Here is a 16,665-nt window from a genome sequence, read left to right as displayed (position 1 = left end):
AGCTGCTAACTGAAAGGCTGATGGTTCAAGCCCACCCAGCGACTCCATGGGAGAACGACCTGGTGATCTGATTCCATAAATTTTCTTGCCTACAGCCAAGAACACCCTGTGGGACGGTTCTACTCTGACACACGGGGCTGCTAGGAGTCGGAATCTACTTGACGGCACCTACAAAAGCAAGGAAAAGAAAAGATCCCATTAGTTAAATTAATACCCCTACTTTGTGGGTTTTCTTCTTTTTTTAATATGTAACAACGATCATTTGAAAATGAGCTTGTAGGCACGCAAATATTTCTTCATAACATCCAGTTACTAATGTAGTGTGATCTATTAAAGCGTGGCAAAGAGTCATTAAACAATTAATTTTACAACAAATTATTCATGCAAAATTCCTAATAAAATCAGCTTTAAAATACTCCGGTTTTAAAACTTGCTAAAATGGGCCTTTGCAGCGAATAATAAACTACCTCAGGAGTGGTGGCGGTCTGAATAAATCGGATCTGGTTTTATTGCTCAAATCATATAACCTCAAAGATGACAAAGGAATTTTGCCCCTTGGCATTTCTGTTGTGGGAAACAGGGCTGCCCAGTCCATTGTAGGCACTGCTGACCCCTCGTAGGTCGGCCTGCTTTTCTGTCCTCTGAGGGTCAAGCAGCCCTTAAGCTGGGCATCCTCATGGCGTTCTTAAACCTGAGCTTGACTGGGCCTTTAGCCCAATGCTCTGTTCGCAGAGCTTCCTCAGCCAGGCTCAGGCTCTTTTTCCCTGCTGTTCCTCATGGGATTTCACCTCGATTGTTCCCCTTGCTATTCTAGAAACAGATGCAGTCAGACCCGCACAAGCTGGACTTTGGACTGAAGCCTGAGTTCCTGAGCCGCCCTCCAGGCCCCAGTCTCTTCGGAGCCATCCACCACCCCCATGACCTGGCACGGCCCTCAACTTTGTTCTCTGCCGCTGGTGAGTGCAGGGGAGGGCTGAGCCCTTTGGCTCTCTGGTGGCTGAATAAATGATGTTTGTGCTCCATGCCTCCACTCAGTCACTACCTAAAAGGATACCATTCAGGGCCGCTCATGAGGCAGCATCCCAGCCCATTTAGGGAAATGGACCTTTCTTCACTGACATGGCCTCTCTCATTAAAGCAGGAAAAAAAGATCATCTTTCCCTTCCCGGGACTCGTCGCTTCGGCTCATTATTTCTTCCATATTAAACTAGTATAATCACAAGCATGTCAAATGCTAGTGGCAAAGATTGGGAACCTTGTCACAGCAGCTCAGAGGGAAGCTGTGGCGGGAGTTGTATAGGGCTACGGCTGCCCTCGCTCTTGGTGCCTGCAGAGCACGAAGTCATATTGCGCGAGGAGGCCCCATCATGCTGTGTTTCGAGAGTGTGAGGATGAAGCAGTGCAGTGAAGAGAGTTGCCAGGGGCGTGTTCTCTGTGGCGAGGGTGAGTCAGCTAGGTGCTACAGAAGTAACGTGATCGCCTGGTTGGCTGTGATGATGGAGGGACAGAGCGTAAAGCCACTTGAGAGGCCTGCTCCTAGGTTAGTAATTTTTAACCTCTGCACATGGCCTGCTCCCTGGGTCTCTTGGGTGTGTCTTTTGGGAGTGGGTGGGAGGATCAAGACTCTGCCTCAGATGACAGCGCCCATTTCTGCTCCAGGTGAGTTCAAACAAAAGACAGTGGCTCTAAGGAGTATGGAGCCCTCGTTGCACAGTGGTTAAGCACTCGGCTGCTAAGCAAAAGTTTGGCAGTTCGAACCCTCCTAGCAGCTCCACAAAAAGACCTGGCGGTCTGCTCCTGTAAAGACTGTTGTTGTTAGGTGCCGTCGAGTCGGCTGTAACTCAGCGACCCTAGGTACAACAGAACAATACACTGCCTGGTCCAGCGGCATCCTCACAGTTGTTGCTATGTTTGAACCCATTGCTGCAGCCATCGTGTCAGTCCATCTCATTGAGGGTCTTCCTCTTTTTCACTGACCCTCTACTTTATAAGCATGATGTCCTTCTCCAGGGACTGGTCCCTCCTGATAACATATCCAAAGTACATATGATGAAGTCTCGCCATCATTGTTTCTAAGGAGCATTCTGGCTGCACTTCTTCCAAGACAGATTTGTTCATTCTTCTGACAGTCCGTGGTATATTCAGTATTCAGAGGCATCAGTTCTTCTTCAGTCTACCTTGTTCATTGTCCAGCTTTCCCATGCATATGAGGAAATTGAAAACGCCATGGCCCAGGAAACTGTAGGGCAGTTCTGCTCAGTCACAGGGGGTCGCTAGGAGTCAGAATCGCCTGGACAGCATCCCAGCAACCACAACAGGAGTATTTGTTAGAAGAGAACGAGCCTGTTGGTGCCAGGGAGCTATTTTTAGTGCACAGTCCCTGGCACAGCACTCCACTCCATCAGTGCTTGTAAACAGTGGCACCGAGCTCATTCTCGTCTCTCAAGTAACGAGGTTCATAACTTCGTACTCAGTGTATTCAGTAGAATTTGTTTTCTGGACATAAACATTCAAAGGGGCTTCCTGTTCTCATCCCAAGGGACAAGGTTCACATCCACCCTGCCTGCCGCCTCCCCAGGCTTGTGTCCAAGACCCATTTCTGGTGGACCCAGGCTCTTCCGTGAGGAAGAAAGAAGAAATACCCACAAATAATCGTTACAACAGGCTTGTCGTGAGAGCAAGTTAGTCACCCTTGGGAATGGACAGAATTTGCTAAGGTCTCAGGTTTTCTCCATCAGTCTGTCTGGGGACGTATTTGAAGGCTCTGTTGCCATGGCACCCAGGCTCTGAGACAGGGCTACAGTAAGAGCAATTTTTGGAGAGAAATAGAGAGATTTCTCCCTGGCTTCCGTTTTAGCCAAGCAGATGAATTGTCTTCTTTTACTTCAGTAGTTCTGGAACTGCAGGGCACCCTTGGGGGCTTTGGGCTTCTCAAAGCTCTGGTCTTCATTGAAGCATTAATTAGCTTCTAATACGCTGACAGTATGTGGCCAAAATTTTATTTAGCTGGCAACACAGCTAGTGACTAATGAATACACTGGGCTCAGTTTGCTTTGTGGCGATGGGATGTCATTTTTTCACTTCTCATGTGAGGATAAGTCACCATCTAGGCAAAGTAAGAGCACCGCTCAGTTCTGAGACACCATGACTGTGACAGTCACCCTCAGTCTTGGTACCCTGAGAGCACCAGGTGACACTGTGCAAGGATGCTCTGTGCTAGGTGGCTTCTTGTGCACACCCAGGCACACAGGGCCACTGCCATCTCAGGAAGAGAGGTCCCAAACATAAATGGAGTTTTAATAGGATGTAGAGAGGACATCCCTCCTGCATTTTATCTGTTGCCCTGAGGGAATTTACATTTGCTTGTAGAAACTCAGACAAAATGCAAAGGACTGTGGAACCGTTATTAGTAAACTCAATAATCCAGGCCCTGTTTTATACTTCCATTCTGGAAGCTAATCTCTTTTAGTGTAAATAATATGGGATTTGGCCCCAAATGGGTATTTGGTGAAACTTTTGACTGGTATAGTAATTTGCGCATACTTGTTAAATTCAGCCACTTTCCTCTTACTGTTGGGTGCTAATGTCCAGAATAAACTAAAGAGCTTTCTTCAGATGACCTTGGCAAATCTCTTGTCCAGAGCAAAGCCTGTCTCCCTGAGAGGAAAGTAGAGGAGGAACTGTAGGTAAAGGGAAACCGAAGGGAAGGAGATCACGATGTTGCATCCGAGTTCCGTGGCAGGCAAAGAGAGACTATAGTCACAAGGTTTTTGGTCCAAAAAAATTGGAAGAAACTAGCTTTTCTTGGCACTGGATGAACATGGAGAGAAATGGGAGGACGACCCCTCCCACGACCTTTAGTAACTCGCCAGGATGCATTTCGTGGGGCTGTGTCATCCTTCACCGTGGATCCATGACAACTAGCACATTCTTCAGGAAAGGGGTTCCGCAAGAGGCCAGAGCAGCTCAGTCAGGTACACAGCTTCCTGACAGCTGCTCCCGAGCCAAGGACAAGAACATGTAGACTCTCCGGAATAGTGTTTCTCAGAGTGAAAGATTTGTCCCCTGAGACGCTCTATGAAGAAAGTATTTCCTGGTCACGTGTTCCCCTCTCAGGGACTGAGTGGGCCTGTGAGCATATTAATGGCTCCAGGAAATCCTTCAGGAAACAGCCTTGCTAGACACCTGTTTCCCCAAACTTTCTTGGTTATAGAAACTTCCCCTCTCTACCGAAATTATCTCAATGTTCCTAATACCATGTGCCGTCATCTTAAAAAAAGATGAAAGCTCTCTTTGGTGGTGGCCACTCCAGTTGCAAAGGGAAAAGGAGGTGGCTTGTTGTCTGCTTCCTAACGAGAATATTCGAACACCTGTGTGCTGTCTGTCAGCCTGGGTGGACTTCAGCCCTGTTCTGACGTTAACAGAGCCTCTCACCAGGGCCTAAGCAACTAGGAGCCAGCTGCACAGCAGAAGGTGGCTTTCTATGAAGTCTGATTTTGTTTTGTTTGACTTAACAGGTGCTGCACACCCAACCGGGACCCCTTTTGGGCCACCTCCTCATCACAGCAACTTTCTTAACCCCGCTGCACACCTAGGTGAGTCACTTGTCGATGATGGGAAACTGACACGCATGGTTTAGCAAACCTTTGCTGACCGGGCTCCTGCTGCTCCTCCTAGCGAGCTGGCAACAGTCCTGGATACCTCACTCCCTAGGAGAAGCTGGTGCTCTCAGAAGTTCGGAGGCATGCCGTCCATCTCATGATGGACGTGTTCTCAGGAAGGGTTCTGTCTGAAGTAACTCATGGTGCAGCAGGTCACAGCCCTGCCTCCGTACCTCAGGAAATCCAGGTTTACAACCACCTGCTCCTTGGCTATCAGAGAGAGATGGTGAATCCTTGCCCCGTCTTGAGGGTCGCCTGCAGGAGGTAGAAAGAAAGATAAGATGATGCTTTGAAGAGACATTACCCATTTGTTTTATGACTTTGCATTTCACTACCCTGTTAACGTATCTCTTCCTGGTGAAGGCGCATGTTCTTCCTGCCTCTGTTTGTGTATTTGATATTTTCTGCAAGTGTCCACGCAGATACAGGCAATGGTGTGCGTAACGACAGGATAGATCAGATGTGTGCCTTTAGAATTTCATCACTCAGAAGGCTGTTTTAAGATGTGGTCTGCTACTCCATTAGACGCCGCAAGACACACTGGAGAGGGACAACTGGAAAGACAGAAAACTTAGAACATTATGGCGCAAGTAGTGTTCCCTACAGGGCAGAAGGGCACACACGGTTCTGGAAAAATGGCCCTCATACGTGTTTTTATTACCAAAAATGCCTACATCCAAGTGTGGTGAAAGCCTTTTACACAGCCTGGTAGGAGCGGTGGGACAGACCTAGGTAGGCGGGAAGGAGCACACATTTTCCGGCTCCCAGGAAACCCTTAGCATCCTCACTCAGCAGAGTCCAGTAACCATTTCCTTCTTCCTGATCCGGTTTACAGAGCCTTTTAATCGGCCGTCCACGTTCACAGGCCTGGCAGCAGTTGGTGGCAATGCCTTCGGGGGACTTGGAAACCCTTCAGTTAGTGAGTGCCTCTAACTTTTTAAACTCTACCTTGGACTGTTTACCTCCTCTGATCTGTATGTGGCTCAAGACCTTTCTAGATAAAACTATACTCTAGGGAAGTGCATTTAGGTGATATCATTACAAAAGGGGACCTAAACAGTAGAGTTGGGTATAAGCATGCATTTACAACAAAACCCTCCTTGGAAGCATAGCGCCCACTGCTAATGTATGTAACCAAGGGCCAGGGGTGGTATGTGGTTGACAGAACCCCAGAAGGTTCATTTAAAAGTTCATAGTTCCATCTGTCGTCCATCCCTACTATGCAAGACTTTTAGAAGTGAAGACAATTTTTAAGTTTTATCTTGCCTTTGGCATTAGTGGGATTGAAAAAGCTCAGTGAGGAATTCCAGCGGGGGGGACTGTCAGGCTCAGGATAGCCAAGAGCTGGCAACATTGCATAATTTAATTGTGTACTGAGGAGAAAAAAAAAACTTTCTTTATAATCTAGGGCAGTGTAGTTTTCTGCTATTAAAGAATGTGTCTGGAATAGGGACAGAGTTGCAACACCTGCGTGGTGTTTAAGTCCCTGAATATTCAAAGCCTTCTGTTTTGGTCCCTGAGATGTTCAACTTGCTTTCTTTCATAATAAAGATAATATTTTCCAGGTACAAAAAAAAAACATCAAACCCATTGCTTCGAGTCAATTCCAACTCATAGCAACCCTATAAGACAGAGTAGAACTGCCCCATAGGGTTTCCCAGGCTGTAAATCTTTACGGGAACAGACGGCCACATCTCTCTCCAGCAGAGCAGCTGGTGGGCTCAACTGTCGGCCTTCCAGTTGGCAGCTGACGACTTTAACCGCGGCACTACTAGGGCTCCTTCTGTCCTTGTACAGGGGACCTAAACTGCAGCTCCAAGGGTCCCATCACAATTTGGTCTTTATTGAAAACAGAGTGTGGAGAACATACGCACCTGTTTGGGTCATGGGCCTGCCTGGTCTCTGATAACATTTGTTTTAGGTTGCTAAAGTTTTGGGAAGAGTGGCAGTCATATTAACGGGGCTATGGGAGGTAGAGGGTACCTTGAATTCCACTCTAGTCACACCTTCAGAGTCCACCCTCTGCATGCTGCACCGGTATATCTGATGAGGCCATCTTGGCACCTGTTTGTCCCCTTCCTTTTTAATTCCCCTACTTCCCCCTTTGTCTTGGGTTAAAAAATAAAAATAAGCTGTGAGCTGCCTCTTCAGGCTAGGACAAGAGTTCCTCTAATGAATTTGTTAATCTCCTTTCCTTTTCCAGCTCCCAATAATATGTATTCATTTTAACTCTGAATGCTGTTAAAAGTTTTTGGGTAAGTACCTTCATTACGGCAGGTTCTATAATTTCTCTGAAACCTTTTTGTTCTCCACTTCACCATTTCAGCACCCAACTCAGTGTTCGGCCACAAGGATGGCCCCAGTGTGCAGAGCTTTAGCAGCCCTCACGAGCCCTGGAACCGGCTGCACCGAACGCCTCCGTCGTTCCCGACCCCTCCGCCCTGGCTGAAGCCAGGGGAGCCGGAGCGCAGCGCGCCCGCTGCAGCTCATGACAGAGATAGAGATGTAGATAAACGAGACTCCTCCGTTAGTAAAGATGACAAAGAAAGGTACGGAAAGCAACTGCTCTCGAGTCCCAATGGGGGAGCCCACTCTGCCACGCACCAGCGTACCCAGCTGTCCACCCTCCCTGCCCAGCCTTGTGCTTCCACGACGTGGAGCCGCAGTGCCTACACACAGCGAGGCAGCAGGCCCGCAGTCCTCCAGCAGACAGCAGGCCCCGTAGTGCATGGTGACCATAGAACGTGAGCGTAGGTAGGACAGTGGAATATTCCTGACTTAGAAGTAGTTCTATGTGCAGAAGTCCACAGTTCCTGAGCACTAGTGTGTCCAGATAGAAATCTTTCTCTGAAAGACAGTGAGTTTTGGAACCTTGGACCAAACACACACAGCATGAATCAATACCATATTTGCTTTCAAGTCTGTGTAGTTCATTAACTCATCCATAGGTTTCTCTTTCGCTTTCTTTTTGTTTTCTTCTAGAAAGTCATGTTTGCATTGCCTCATCATATTTTTCCTCAAATTTTGTTCAAACTCACATCCTGGGGCTCACAGATGACTAATATAATTTTACTAATCTAGATACAGAGAAATGTCAACAAGCAGGGTTTTTTGTTTTCTTCGTTTTTGCCAGTGGATAATTTTACTAACCATTTTTATCTCTGTACTTGGTAACCCATGCGTGAAAAGAAGTAGCCTTAAAGAGGAAGATGTCTGAGAGTGTTTTTTCTAAAGAATGTCATAAGCATTCTTGACAAAGTATGTTGTTGGGTATTGTTGGTATTTTTTTTGTTGATTTTTTGAAACAAGTGGACAAGCAAAGAGTACACGAAAAAGCAGCTGCCGTGGAGTTGATGCCAACTCACAGCAACCCCATCTGAGCATCTCAGGAGTAGGGCTGTGCTCCACAGGGTTTTCAAGTGTTGGTTTTTCAGAAGTAGATCACCAGGCCTTTCTTTAAGACGCCTCTGGGTGGACTTGAACCTCCGACCCAAGCACATTAACCGTTGGCACCACCAAGGGACCCCAGGGAGTACACAAGATATACTTAACAGAAAACACTCATTACAATCTCCTTTCAGTACTTAAGGCTGGAATTTGATGCACATTTTCCTTACTTTTTCTTCACTGTGTATAGTGTGTGTGTGTGTCTGTGTCTGTGTCTGTGTGTGTCCCCCTCCTAGTAATTTAAAGGAATTCAGATTTGCAGGCTCTGAATGTGGCAGGTTTCTAGCTATTCATCATAGGCCTTCATGTTAACTGATTCCTTTCTTAGAAAAGGACAACTTTTCCGTCAAGGCACCGTGACAAATCTCTTAACCGATGGGAAGACCACTCAGAACATTCAGTCCTGAGCTGTCACCTGCTGAAGTCAGGTATACCTGATGTTGGACAGACACTAGCCCCCTGAGCCCTCAGTCGACCAGCCATCACTGGAGAGCAAACCATGTGCAGCAAAACTTTTCACACTTTTCTTTACGAAGCTGAAATCAGGAACTGAAAATAAAATGCATTCTTCTTCGTTTCTTCTCTTTTACACAGTTAGGGTTTCATCTCGGCCTTTTCTGTGTTGGTGGAAACACAGTTTTTAGGGAATCTTCCTTAATTCTCCCAGTGCCAGCTCTCCTTATCCTCTGGTCTTGGCTGTAGTGAGCCAGGGTGACGTTGGCTTCTTGTCACCTCTACAAAGTCGGTCACAGGGCTGTCTGGAAGCTCGCCTGGTTCTTCATCCAGACTCTCCAAGTTTCATCTTAATTTCCTTTTCCTTCTATTACGTTGCATTTTTGGCCGGGAGGTCTTAAAGCCCCAACCCAAGACAGGCCTCTCAGTCTGGTTTCACGTCTTCGTTCAGGGATGCCCTTGGAAATTGTTCTTGTTCTTTCCCCCATGATTTTTTGTTTATGGGCTCACGTTTCCTACTGGCTTTCCTCCCGTGTCTCATCAGATTTGGGCTTTCTTATCTTTATCTTCATGCAGGAGTGTCTTTTGCAACCTGACAGTCCCGAGACGGTGATTTCCTCTCAGACCTCCCCCACGTACCGCATCATGGATGCTGCTCTGTGTCCACGTTCTTTTCTCTGTCACCAATGTCAGCACCAGGAAGCTCTTGAGATAGTTAACGTGAAACTCCTCTTGCTGACTCTGAATTGCCAGAGTTGGACGGAAAGTCATGTTTGCACTTGGGCTCTTAAAACATCATTCTTAGCACTGAGTGGTCCTGAGAACTCAGCCAGATGGGCCGTGTTGTCGTGGTGACTTTTGGCCAACGTTGCTCTGTTTGCGGGTTGGCATTCTGAAATCTTCCTCTGGTTGTGATTGAGGCACAGGACCCTTAAACACAGGGAACTGTTTCCCCTCAGGCTCTCCCTCTCCCCCATTCCTAGGGCTTCACCCCGAAGCGGGCCCTGGCATCTAGGTGAGTCAGACCAGGGTGGCTGGTTTTGCCCTCATGGGCACATCCGAGGCCTTGGTGGCAGCGGTGCTGGCTGGGCCAGAACCCACCCTCTTCACACCACCATCTCATTGGCACCCCCTGCAGGCCGACAAGCCATTTCACCTGCTCCCTTGTCTCCCTCTCTCCCTCAGGGAAAGTGTTGAGAAAAGACACTCCAGTCATCCGTCACCAGCACCTGTCCTCCCGGTGAACACCCTGGGACACAGCCGCAGCTCCACGGAACAGATCAGGGGGCATTTGAATACTGAGGCTCGCGAGAAAGACAAACCCAAAGAGAGGGAGCGAGACCACGCAGAGTCCCGCAAGGACCCGGCCACCGATGAGCACAAGGCGAAGGAGGGCCACCTGCCCGAGAAGGACGGGCACGGCCAGGAGGGGCGCGCCGGGGGCGACGAGGCCAAGCAGCTGGCCCGTGGGCCGTCCCCGTACGTGCGGGCCCCCGCTGTGGAGGGCGCCAGGCCCAACAGTACCTCGAGCCGTGAGGCTGACCAGCGCAAGAGCGAGCCGGCCTACGAGCACCCCAAGAAGAGCTCGGAGGTCAAGGTAAAGGAGGAGCGCAAGGAGGACCACGACCTGCCCCCCGAGGCCCCACAGGCCCACCGGGCCTCCGAGCCGCCACCTCCCAGCTCCTCGTCCAGCGTGCACCCGGGGCCCTTGGCCTCCATGCCCATGACGGTGGGGGTGGCGGGCATTCACCCCATGAACAACCTCGGCACCCTGGACAGGACTCGCATGATGACACCCTTCATGGGCATCAGCCCCATCCCGGGCGGGGAGCGCTTCCCGTACCCTTCTTTCCACTGGGACCCCATCCGGGACCCCCTGAGGGACCCCTACCGAGAACTGGACATCCACCGGAGAGACCCTCTGGGCAGGGACTTCCTGCTGAGGAGCGACCCCCTCCACCGTCTCTCGACTCCCCGGCTGTACGAAGCCGACCGCTCCTTCCGGGACCGGGAGCCTCACGACTACAACCACCACCACCACCACCACCACCACCCCCTGTCCGTGGACCCGCGGCGCGAGCACGAGCGGGGGGCCCACCTGGACGAGCGCGAGCGCCTGCACGTGCTCCGGGAGGACTACGAGCACCCCCGGCTCCACTCGGTCCACCCCGCCTCCCTCGACGGACACCTGCCCCACCCCGGCCTCATCACCCCGGGGCTCCCCAGCATGCACTACCCCCGGATCAGCCCCACCACGGGCCACCAGAACGGGCTGCTCAACAAGACGCCCCCGACGGCCGCGCTGAGTGCCCCGCCCCCGCTCATCTCCACGCTGGGGGGCCGCCCCGTCTCCCCCCGAAGGACTACCCCTCTGTCCGCAGAGATGAGGGAGAGGCCGCCGTCCCACACCCTGAAGGACATCGAGGCTCGGTGAGGGGGGGCGCGGGAGAGGAAGAGGAGCCCCCCGCTCGGTGACACCGGACTGTAAACCTAGCGAGCTGACAGACTGAGGGAGCAGCCCCAGCCCTTCCCCTTGTACAAAGTGTATAGACTCCAGTGCAGATTTTGAAATGTTTTTGTATATTCTATGTGGAAATTTTTCAGATCTTTTAGCCAAGTCATCTGTTCTTACGTCTCCTACACTTCTTTTTTTCTCATATAAAACTTTTATTTGAACCAAAACAGTGAAGACCACCACACACAGCAATTTGATGATGATTTGGGCGGGGGGGGTTTCCACACAATCCACCTGCAAAGCTGTTTCAGATGAGAAGGGAAGGCCTGTACATAGTTCTGTAAAAAAAAGACCGCTTCATGAGCTAACGGTTCATATATGCAAAAGGGTAAGATGAAAGCTTTACTTTGTACAAATGTAAATAGTTAAAAAGTAACATAATACGTTAATACTTCTTAAAATGTGCTATTTGCAAACTCACTATCAGTGAACACGGTCGGCCCGACTGCGTTCCCGTGTGTTGTTATAGACAGCTAAACCCTTCAACTATGCAATGAATGTCAGGGCTTTTCACCAAAGCCCGCCTAACTCAAAGGAGCCTTTTCCAGTCCATTTACAGCATACTTAAGGTCATATTTTCCCTGAACAAACGCTTACGTGATAACGACTCTGTTTTCTTTGCTTGTTTTTTCAAATGGAGAAACAACTGATTTTGCAGATTGGGCCCCAGGCTGGAACTTTGCACCTGAAGTTGCTGGCCATGGGCGTTGGGGGCGGGGGCAGGTGCGCCCCGGAAAGGCAACTGAGCAGTCAGGCCAGGGAGGATGGGGTTTGTCAGATGCCAAAATCAGGGGCCGGGTGGTGGCATCCGTCAGGCACAGGCACGTCGCCAGAACCCGGTCCCTGTCACCCGGTCCCCATCGGTCAGGGGATGTCATACACACCTCATGTGGGAACCATGCCTTTTCAGTGTGTCCTATCTCATATCTGTACACACTTCCTTGTTTTATAAAGAGAGTCAGTTACACCCAAACAGATCCTGAAAGAAAGCTTCAAGTTTTCTCAGATGATGGATATGTTTTCACTGTATTCAATAACTGATGAGTTTGAGGTACAGATCTCCTGCTGTGACTCCTTGTATTCCAGTTGGTAATGACCTCTGGGGTTAGCCGGAACAGGTCAAACTTGGCGTAGCAGTCGAGAGTTACAGAGGGAGGAAGAAAGGTCTAGTGTGTGCGTGTGTTTTTTTAAGTTTGCATCGATCTCGAAGTCTCTTCATGATACTTTTATAACACATTAAGCCTCTTGTCTACATATTTGGAGAGAATATGACTTTACTAGCAGAGAAATACAATATATCTTGTCTACTGGACTGTAAAATATATGTATGAAAGAAAATTAGTTCCATTTGGTCTTCTAGTATATTCAAGTGCTATCTGACGTTGTTAATCCTGTTTTTGCAAAAAAAAAAGTTAACTACAGACCATTGTTTCTAATAAGCAGAGAGATCTATTTTAGTAGTAAACTGAAGGTTTAGTTGTGAGCTTCAGATTTTGTGAACTCCAAATGTTGTGCAGTGTTTTTTCTTTTTTTTTTTTAAGCAACAACTAAAAAAAAAAAAAAAAATCCAAGGAATATGTACACTGGAACTGTAGTGGTAGCTTTCAGTATTGTAAAGAGATTGTTCTATACAGACCTTTTTGCTGTTTATCCTGTATGTAATAAAGTCCTTTCTAGATCCTATGTGAACAGAAAAGTGCAGCGACTGAGTCTTCAGCATGTCCTCATCGGCGGAGACTTCTTGTGTAATGTAAACTGTGCCATGTTATTAAAAAATGTGAACTGAGCTTCCAGCTGCTTCTGTGTGTGAGGTGGCCATCATTCCCTTGGGGAAGAAGCCGTACCTGTGACCCTGGCTGTCTTGGTCATTTAGTGCTGCATAACAGAAATACCACACGTGGATGGCTTTAACAAAGAAAAATTTATTCTCTCACAGTCTAGTAGGTTACAAATCCAAATTCAGGGTGTTGGCTGGCCCCAGGGGAAGGTTTTCTCTTTCTGTTAGCTCTGGAGGAAGGTCTTTGTCCTCAGTCTCCCCCTGGTCAAGGAGCTTCTCAGGTCCAGGGGCCCCATGTCCAAAGGACACGCTCTGCTTCTGGTGCTGCTTTCTTGGTGGTATTAGGTCCCCAAATCTCTGCTTCCATCCCTTTCATCTCTTGAAAGATAAAAAGGTAGTACAGGCCACACCCCAGGGAAGCTCCCTTTACACTGGATCAGGGAGGTGACCTGAATAAGGGTGGTGTTACAATCCCTCCCTAATCTTCTCAACATAAAGTTACAGTCACAAAATGGAGGACAACCAGAGAATACTGGGAATCATGGCCTAACTAAGTTGACATATTTTGGGGGGGACACAATTCGATCCATGACACTGGCCCGTGGGAGAGCAGAAGGCTGACCTGCACTGGCCAGCCGCCTTACCCAACTCAGTTAGCAACCCGCCAGTTAGTTTCTGAAAACCACTGCTCCCGCACTGTCAGTTGTGAATGATTTTTTTTTTTTTGGTACAAAATAAAATACTATAAAAGTCATGGAAAGGTACCTCTGGATTCTGTAGGAGAGTGTATGTGTAGGCCAAGTTAGCAAGTGCTGTTTGGGTCTGGAGCTGCTCCAAAAGTCCACATTTGTTTTATCTGCGTTGACGAGAAATCTGATTTAAGACCTCTGCCCCCAGTCTGCCTGTTTCTTTGTGTTTTCAGTATGTGGAGTCAGTCAGCCGTGTGTTACTTAAGACCCTCCAGAGATCTTTTTTCCTGTCTCTACTTCTTTGTGTCTCCTGGAGTTAGGTGACAAATCCCTTGACAGTCTGCAGGCTTCCCCCATCCTCCAAAATCTGTTTTATTTTTCAGGAGGTAGAAACTTAAATTTCTTTCTCTCAACCTGATGAAAATGGCTGTTGCGTATGAGATCGTTTGGGGTGGTGTCTGTATCTTACTGGCACAAAAACCAAAGCCTGCTTTTGACCTCAGAAGTCCAGTTTAGCAGGATGGGGTGTCTGCTGAGTGGGAGTTAGAAATGAAGCGGGCAGAAATTGGGGGATGTATGTTTGGCACGGCAGGGTACTATGAAGTGCTACCCCACAGGGGCATTTGGGAAGTCCAGGGCGCTCAGAAAGATTCTCCTGGCCAGGGACAAGGACTGCAAGCCCAAAGAGCTGATGCGTAGCTGGTAACTGCTTGGGTCAAGACCCATGTCACTCAGCACTGTTTTTGTACGTTAATAGCTGACGCCCAGCCTGGAGGAAACAACTTGAAGGAAACTAGTGGATTGGAAAATAGGGTAAACACTACGTCTTTCCAAATCCAAGCAATTTTGCCTTCTCGAGACCTTGCAGACCCTCATACCAGTGGTGTCCTGATCTGCTGTGTCTGGCAGCGTACCGTGTTGCTTTCTATTGTGCACCTCTTTCCGTGGCGCCATGTGCAATGGCAGAAGCAGGGAAGAGTCAGGAGTCAGTCACGGTGTTTAATCCCGGGGGCTTGATTTCATGGCAACCTCTGCATATTTCCTTCTCATTATCTTCAGCTCCTTGGCGTTGACGGGTACCAGCACCAATTTGATTTCCTGCTAAGCTATAGGTGCTCTAATTATCTGCACAGTCTTTGACTGACAATGATCTTGTTACCTTCTAATGGTACATGACAAGTAAAATAGCGAATATAATGAAGCCATAATTACCATTTTGGATGGGTATTTGCGGCAGCGTTTGCTGTTGATCCGCTTTCTGCCTCCGTCGGGGTGGGTGAGGAAATGAGGTGTGAGCGTGGGGGCTCTGCACACACGTAGCATACAGAGAAGTTGAAGGCAGGGTTTTTTGTTTTTTTTTTTAAATAATTTTTATTGTGCTTTAAGTGAAAGTTTACAAATCAAGTCAGTCTCTCACACAAAAACCCATATACACCTTCCTACACACTCCCAATTACTCTCCCCCTAACGAGACAGCCCGCTCTCTCCCTCCGCTCTCTCTTTTCGTGTCCATTTTGCCAGCTTCTAACCCTCTCCAACCTCTCATCTCCCCTCCAGGCAGGAGATGCCAACATAGTCTCAAGTGTCCACCTGATCCAAGAAGCTCACTCCTCACTAGCATCCCTCTCCAACCCATTGTCCAGTCCAATCCATGTCTGAAGAGTTGGCTTCAGGAATGGTTCCTGACCTGGGCCAACAGAAGGTCTGGGGGCCATGACCACGGGGGTCCCTCCAGTCTCAGACCATCAAGTCTGGTCCTATAAGAATTTGGGGTCAGCATCCCACTGCTCTCCTGCTCCGTCAGGGGTTCTTTGTTGTGTTCCCTGTCAGGGCAGTCATCCGTTGTAGCCGGGCACCATCTAGTTCTTCTGGTCTCAGGATGATGTAGTCTCTGGTTCATGTGGCCCTTTCTGGAAGGCAGGGTTTTGTAGCAGTCAGCCGTGCGGTTGTGGGACGCTCAGGACCCTGGTGTGTTTGTGTCCATACTGCAGAGACAACTAGGCCTCAGCATTACATCAGTTGAAGGGAAAAGAATAACAAAAGTGGCACTGGCTTTTTCGTCCATTAGGTTTTAAACGTCGTCTTTTTTTTCTGTGAGTTCCTGAGCAATATCTTAAACTTGGAAAGTTTCCTTTCAATAGAGTAGGGGTATTAGAAAAATATTATCAAAGGTTGTCAATTCCACCGTGCAAAATGGCTGCTCTTCGTCCGCCCGTATCACAGGTACCCAGCAAAGATTTTAGGGTCTCACGCCTGAGATGTTAGGACCTCGGACAAGTTCGATGGGAAGGAGCCAGTGGACCAGCAGTCGGCGGGGGGCGGGGGGGCGGGTGCATCCATCCCCTGCGTCCTCTGTTCTTGCTGACTTCAAGCCAGTCACAGAACCTCTCCCATTTTCTGTTTCCTAATACGTGAGATGAAGCTGTCAGAACATAGTGAGTCCTAACGACAACCAGGCTGTCAGGCCGGTAGACAGGGCGCGGATGGACTTGTGTGCAGTTCCAGGGTCTGTGAAAAGTGTAGCCCTGGGTAGAGAAAGGCCCAAACAAACGGGGAAATAGTTCGTTTTGCTTGTTAACAAGCTCAGTCCAATTACAGTGTCTCAAAAACCCTTGCTAAACTTAATTTGCTGAAATTTTTGGCAGGACCAAAGGGGGTGGGCTGGTGATTCCAGGTTGTCAAACTCCCCTGGTTCCAGACCTCATCACTTATCACTTTGAGGGGTGGGAGTGGGGACTAGGACCTGGTTAGAGCACCCAGGTCATTGTCACCAGCTGGGTCTTACATCTGGGTCTTGACCTCCCAACCATTCTGAAACATTGATGAGACATTGACGGACACAAAGTGGAGGTTGGTCTCTGAGCTAATATCTGGAGATCTCAATGGGGCCTAGAAAGAGCAGGACCCACAGCCTTGGCAAGGCCTGTGTCCCTGTCCTGGTGTGGGTGCTGGGCAAGTCCCCCTCAATTTCCTCATCTGTAATGCAAATTTATCAGCTCACACGTAAGGCCTCTTGCAGCTCTGTTTGAATTTGTAGCCCTGCTGGGCCTGGGGTTACTTTTTAAGCCTTATTTTCCTTCTCACACCGTGTACCGTTTGCCTTTCCCACATCTCCTGGCAATT

At 48.8% G+C, this 16,665-nt stretch overlaps 1 protein-coding gene across 4 annotated transcripts in view; it reads left to right on the top strand.

Moving 5' to 3' along the window:
- AUTS2 (activator of transcription and developmental regulator AUTS2) overlaps nt 1-12,862 on the top strand; it is a 1,314,883-nt gene extending 1,302,021 nt beyond the window's left edge. For all 4 annotated transcript variants that reach the window (XM_049903251.1, XM_049903250.1, XM_049903253.1 and 1 more), the window contains 5 exons: nt 815-956; nt 4,518-4,595; nt 5,497-5,580; nt 6,988-7,210; nt 9,747-12,862. In XM_049903251.1, the coding sequence (XP_049759208.1) occupies nt 815-956; nt 4,518-4,595; nt 5,497-5,580; nt 6,988-7,210; nt 9,747-10,995 (1,776 nt within the window). In that variant the 3' untranslated portion in view covers nt 10,996-12,862. The remainder of the gene's footprint in view (nt 1-814; nt 957-4,517; nt 4,596-5,496; nt 5,581-6,987; nt 7,211-9,746) is intronic.
- The last annotated feature ends 3,803 nt before the right edge of the window (nt 12,863-16,665 follow it).

This window comes from Elephas maximus, chromosome 12, assembly GCF_024166365.1.
Source record: "Elephas maximus indicus isolate mEleMax1 chromosome 12, mEleMax1 primary haplotype, whole genome shotgun sequence".
NCBI lineage: Eukaryota > Metazoa > Chordata > Mammalia > Proboscidea > Elephantidae > Elephas > Elephas maximus.
The sequence above is the reverse complement of the archived record's forward strand: the minus strand, read 5'-3'. Positions and strand labels throughout refer to the sequence as shown.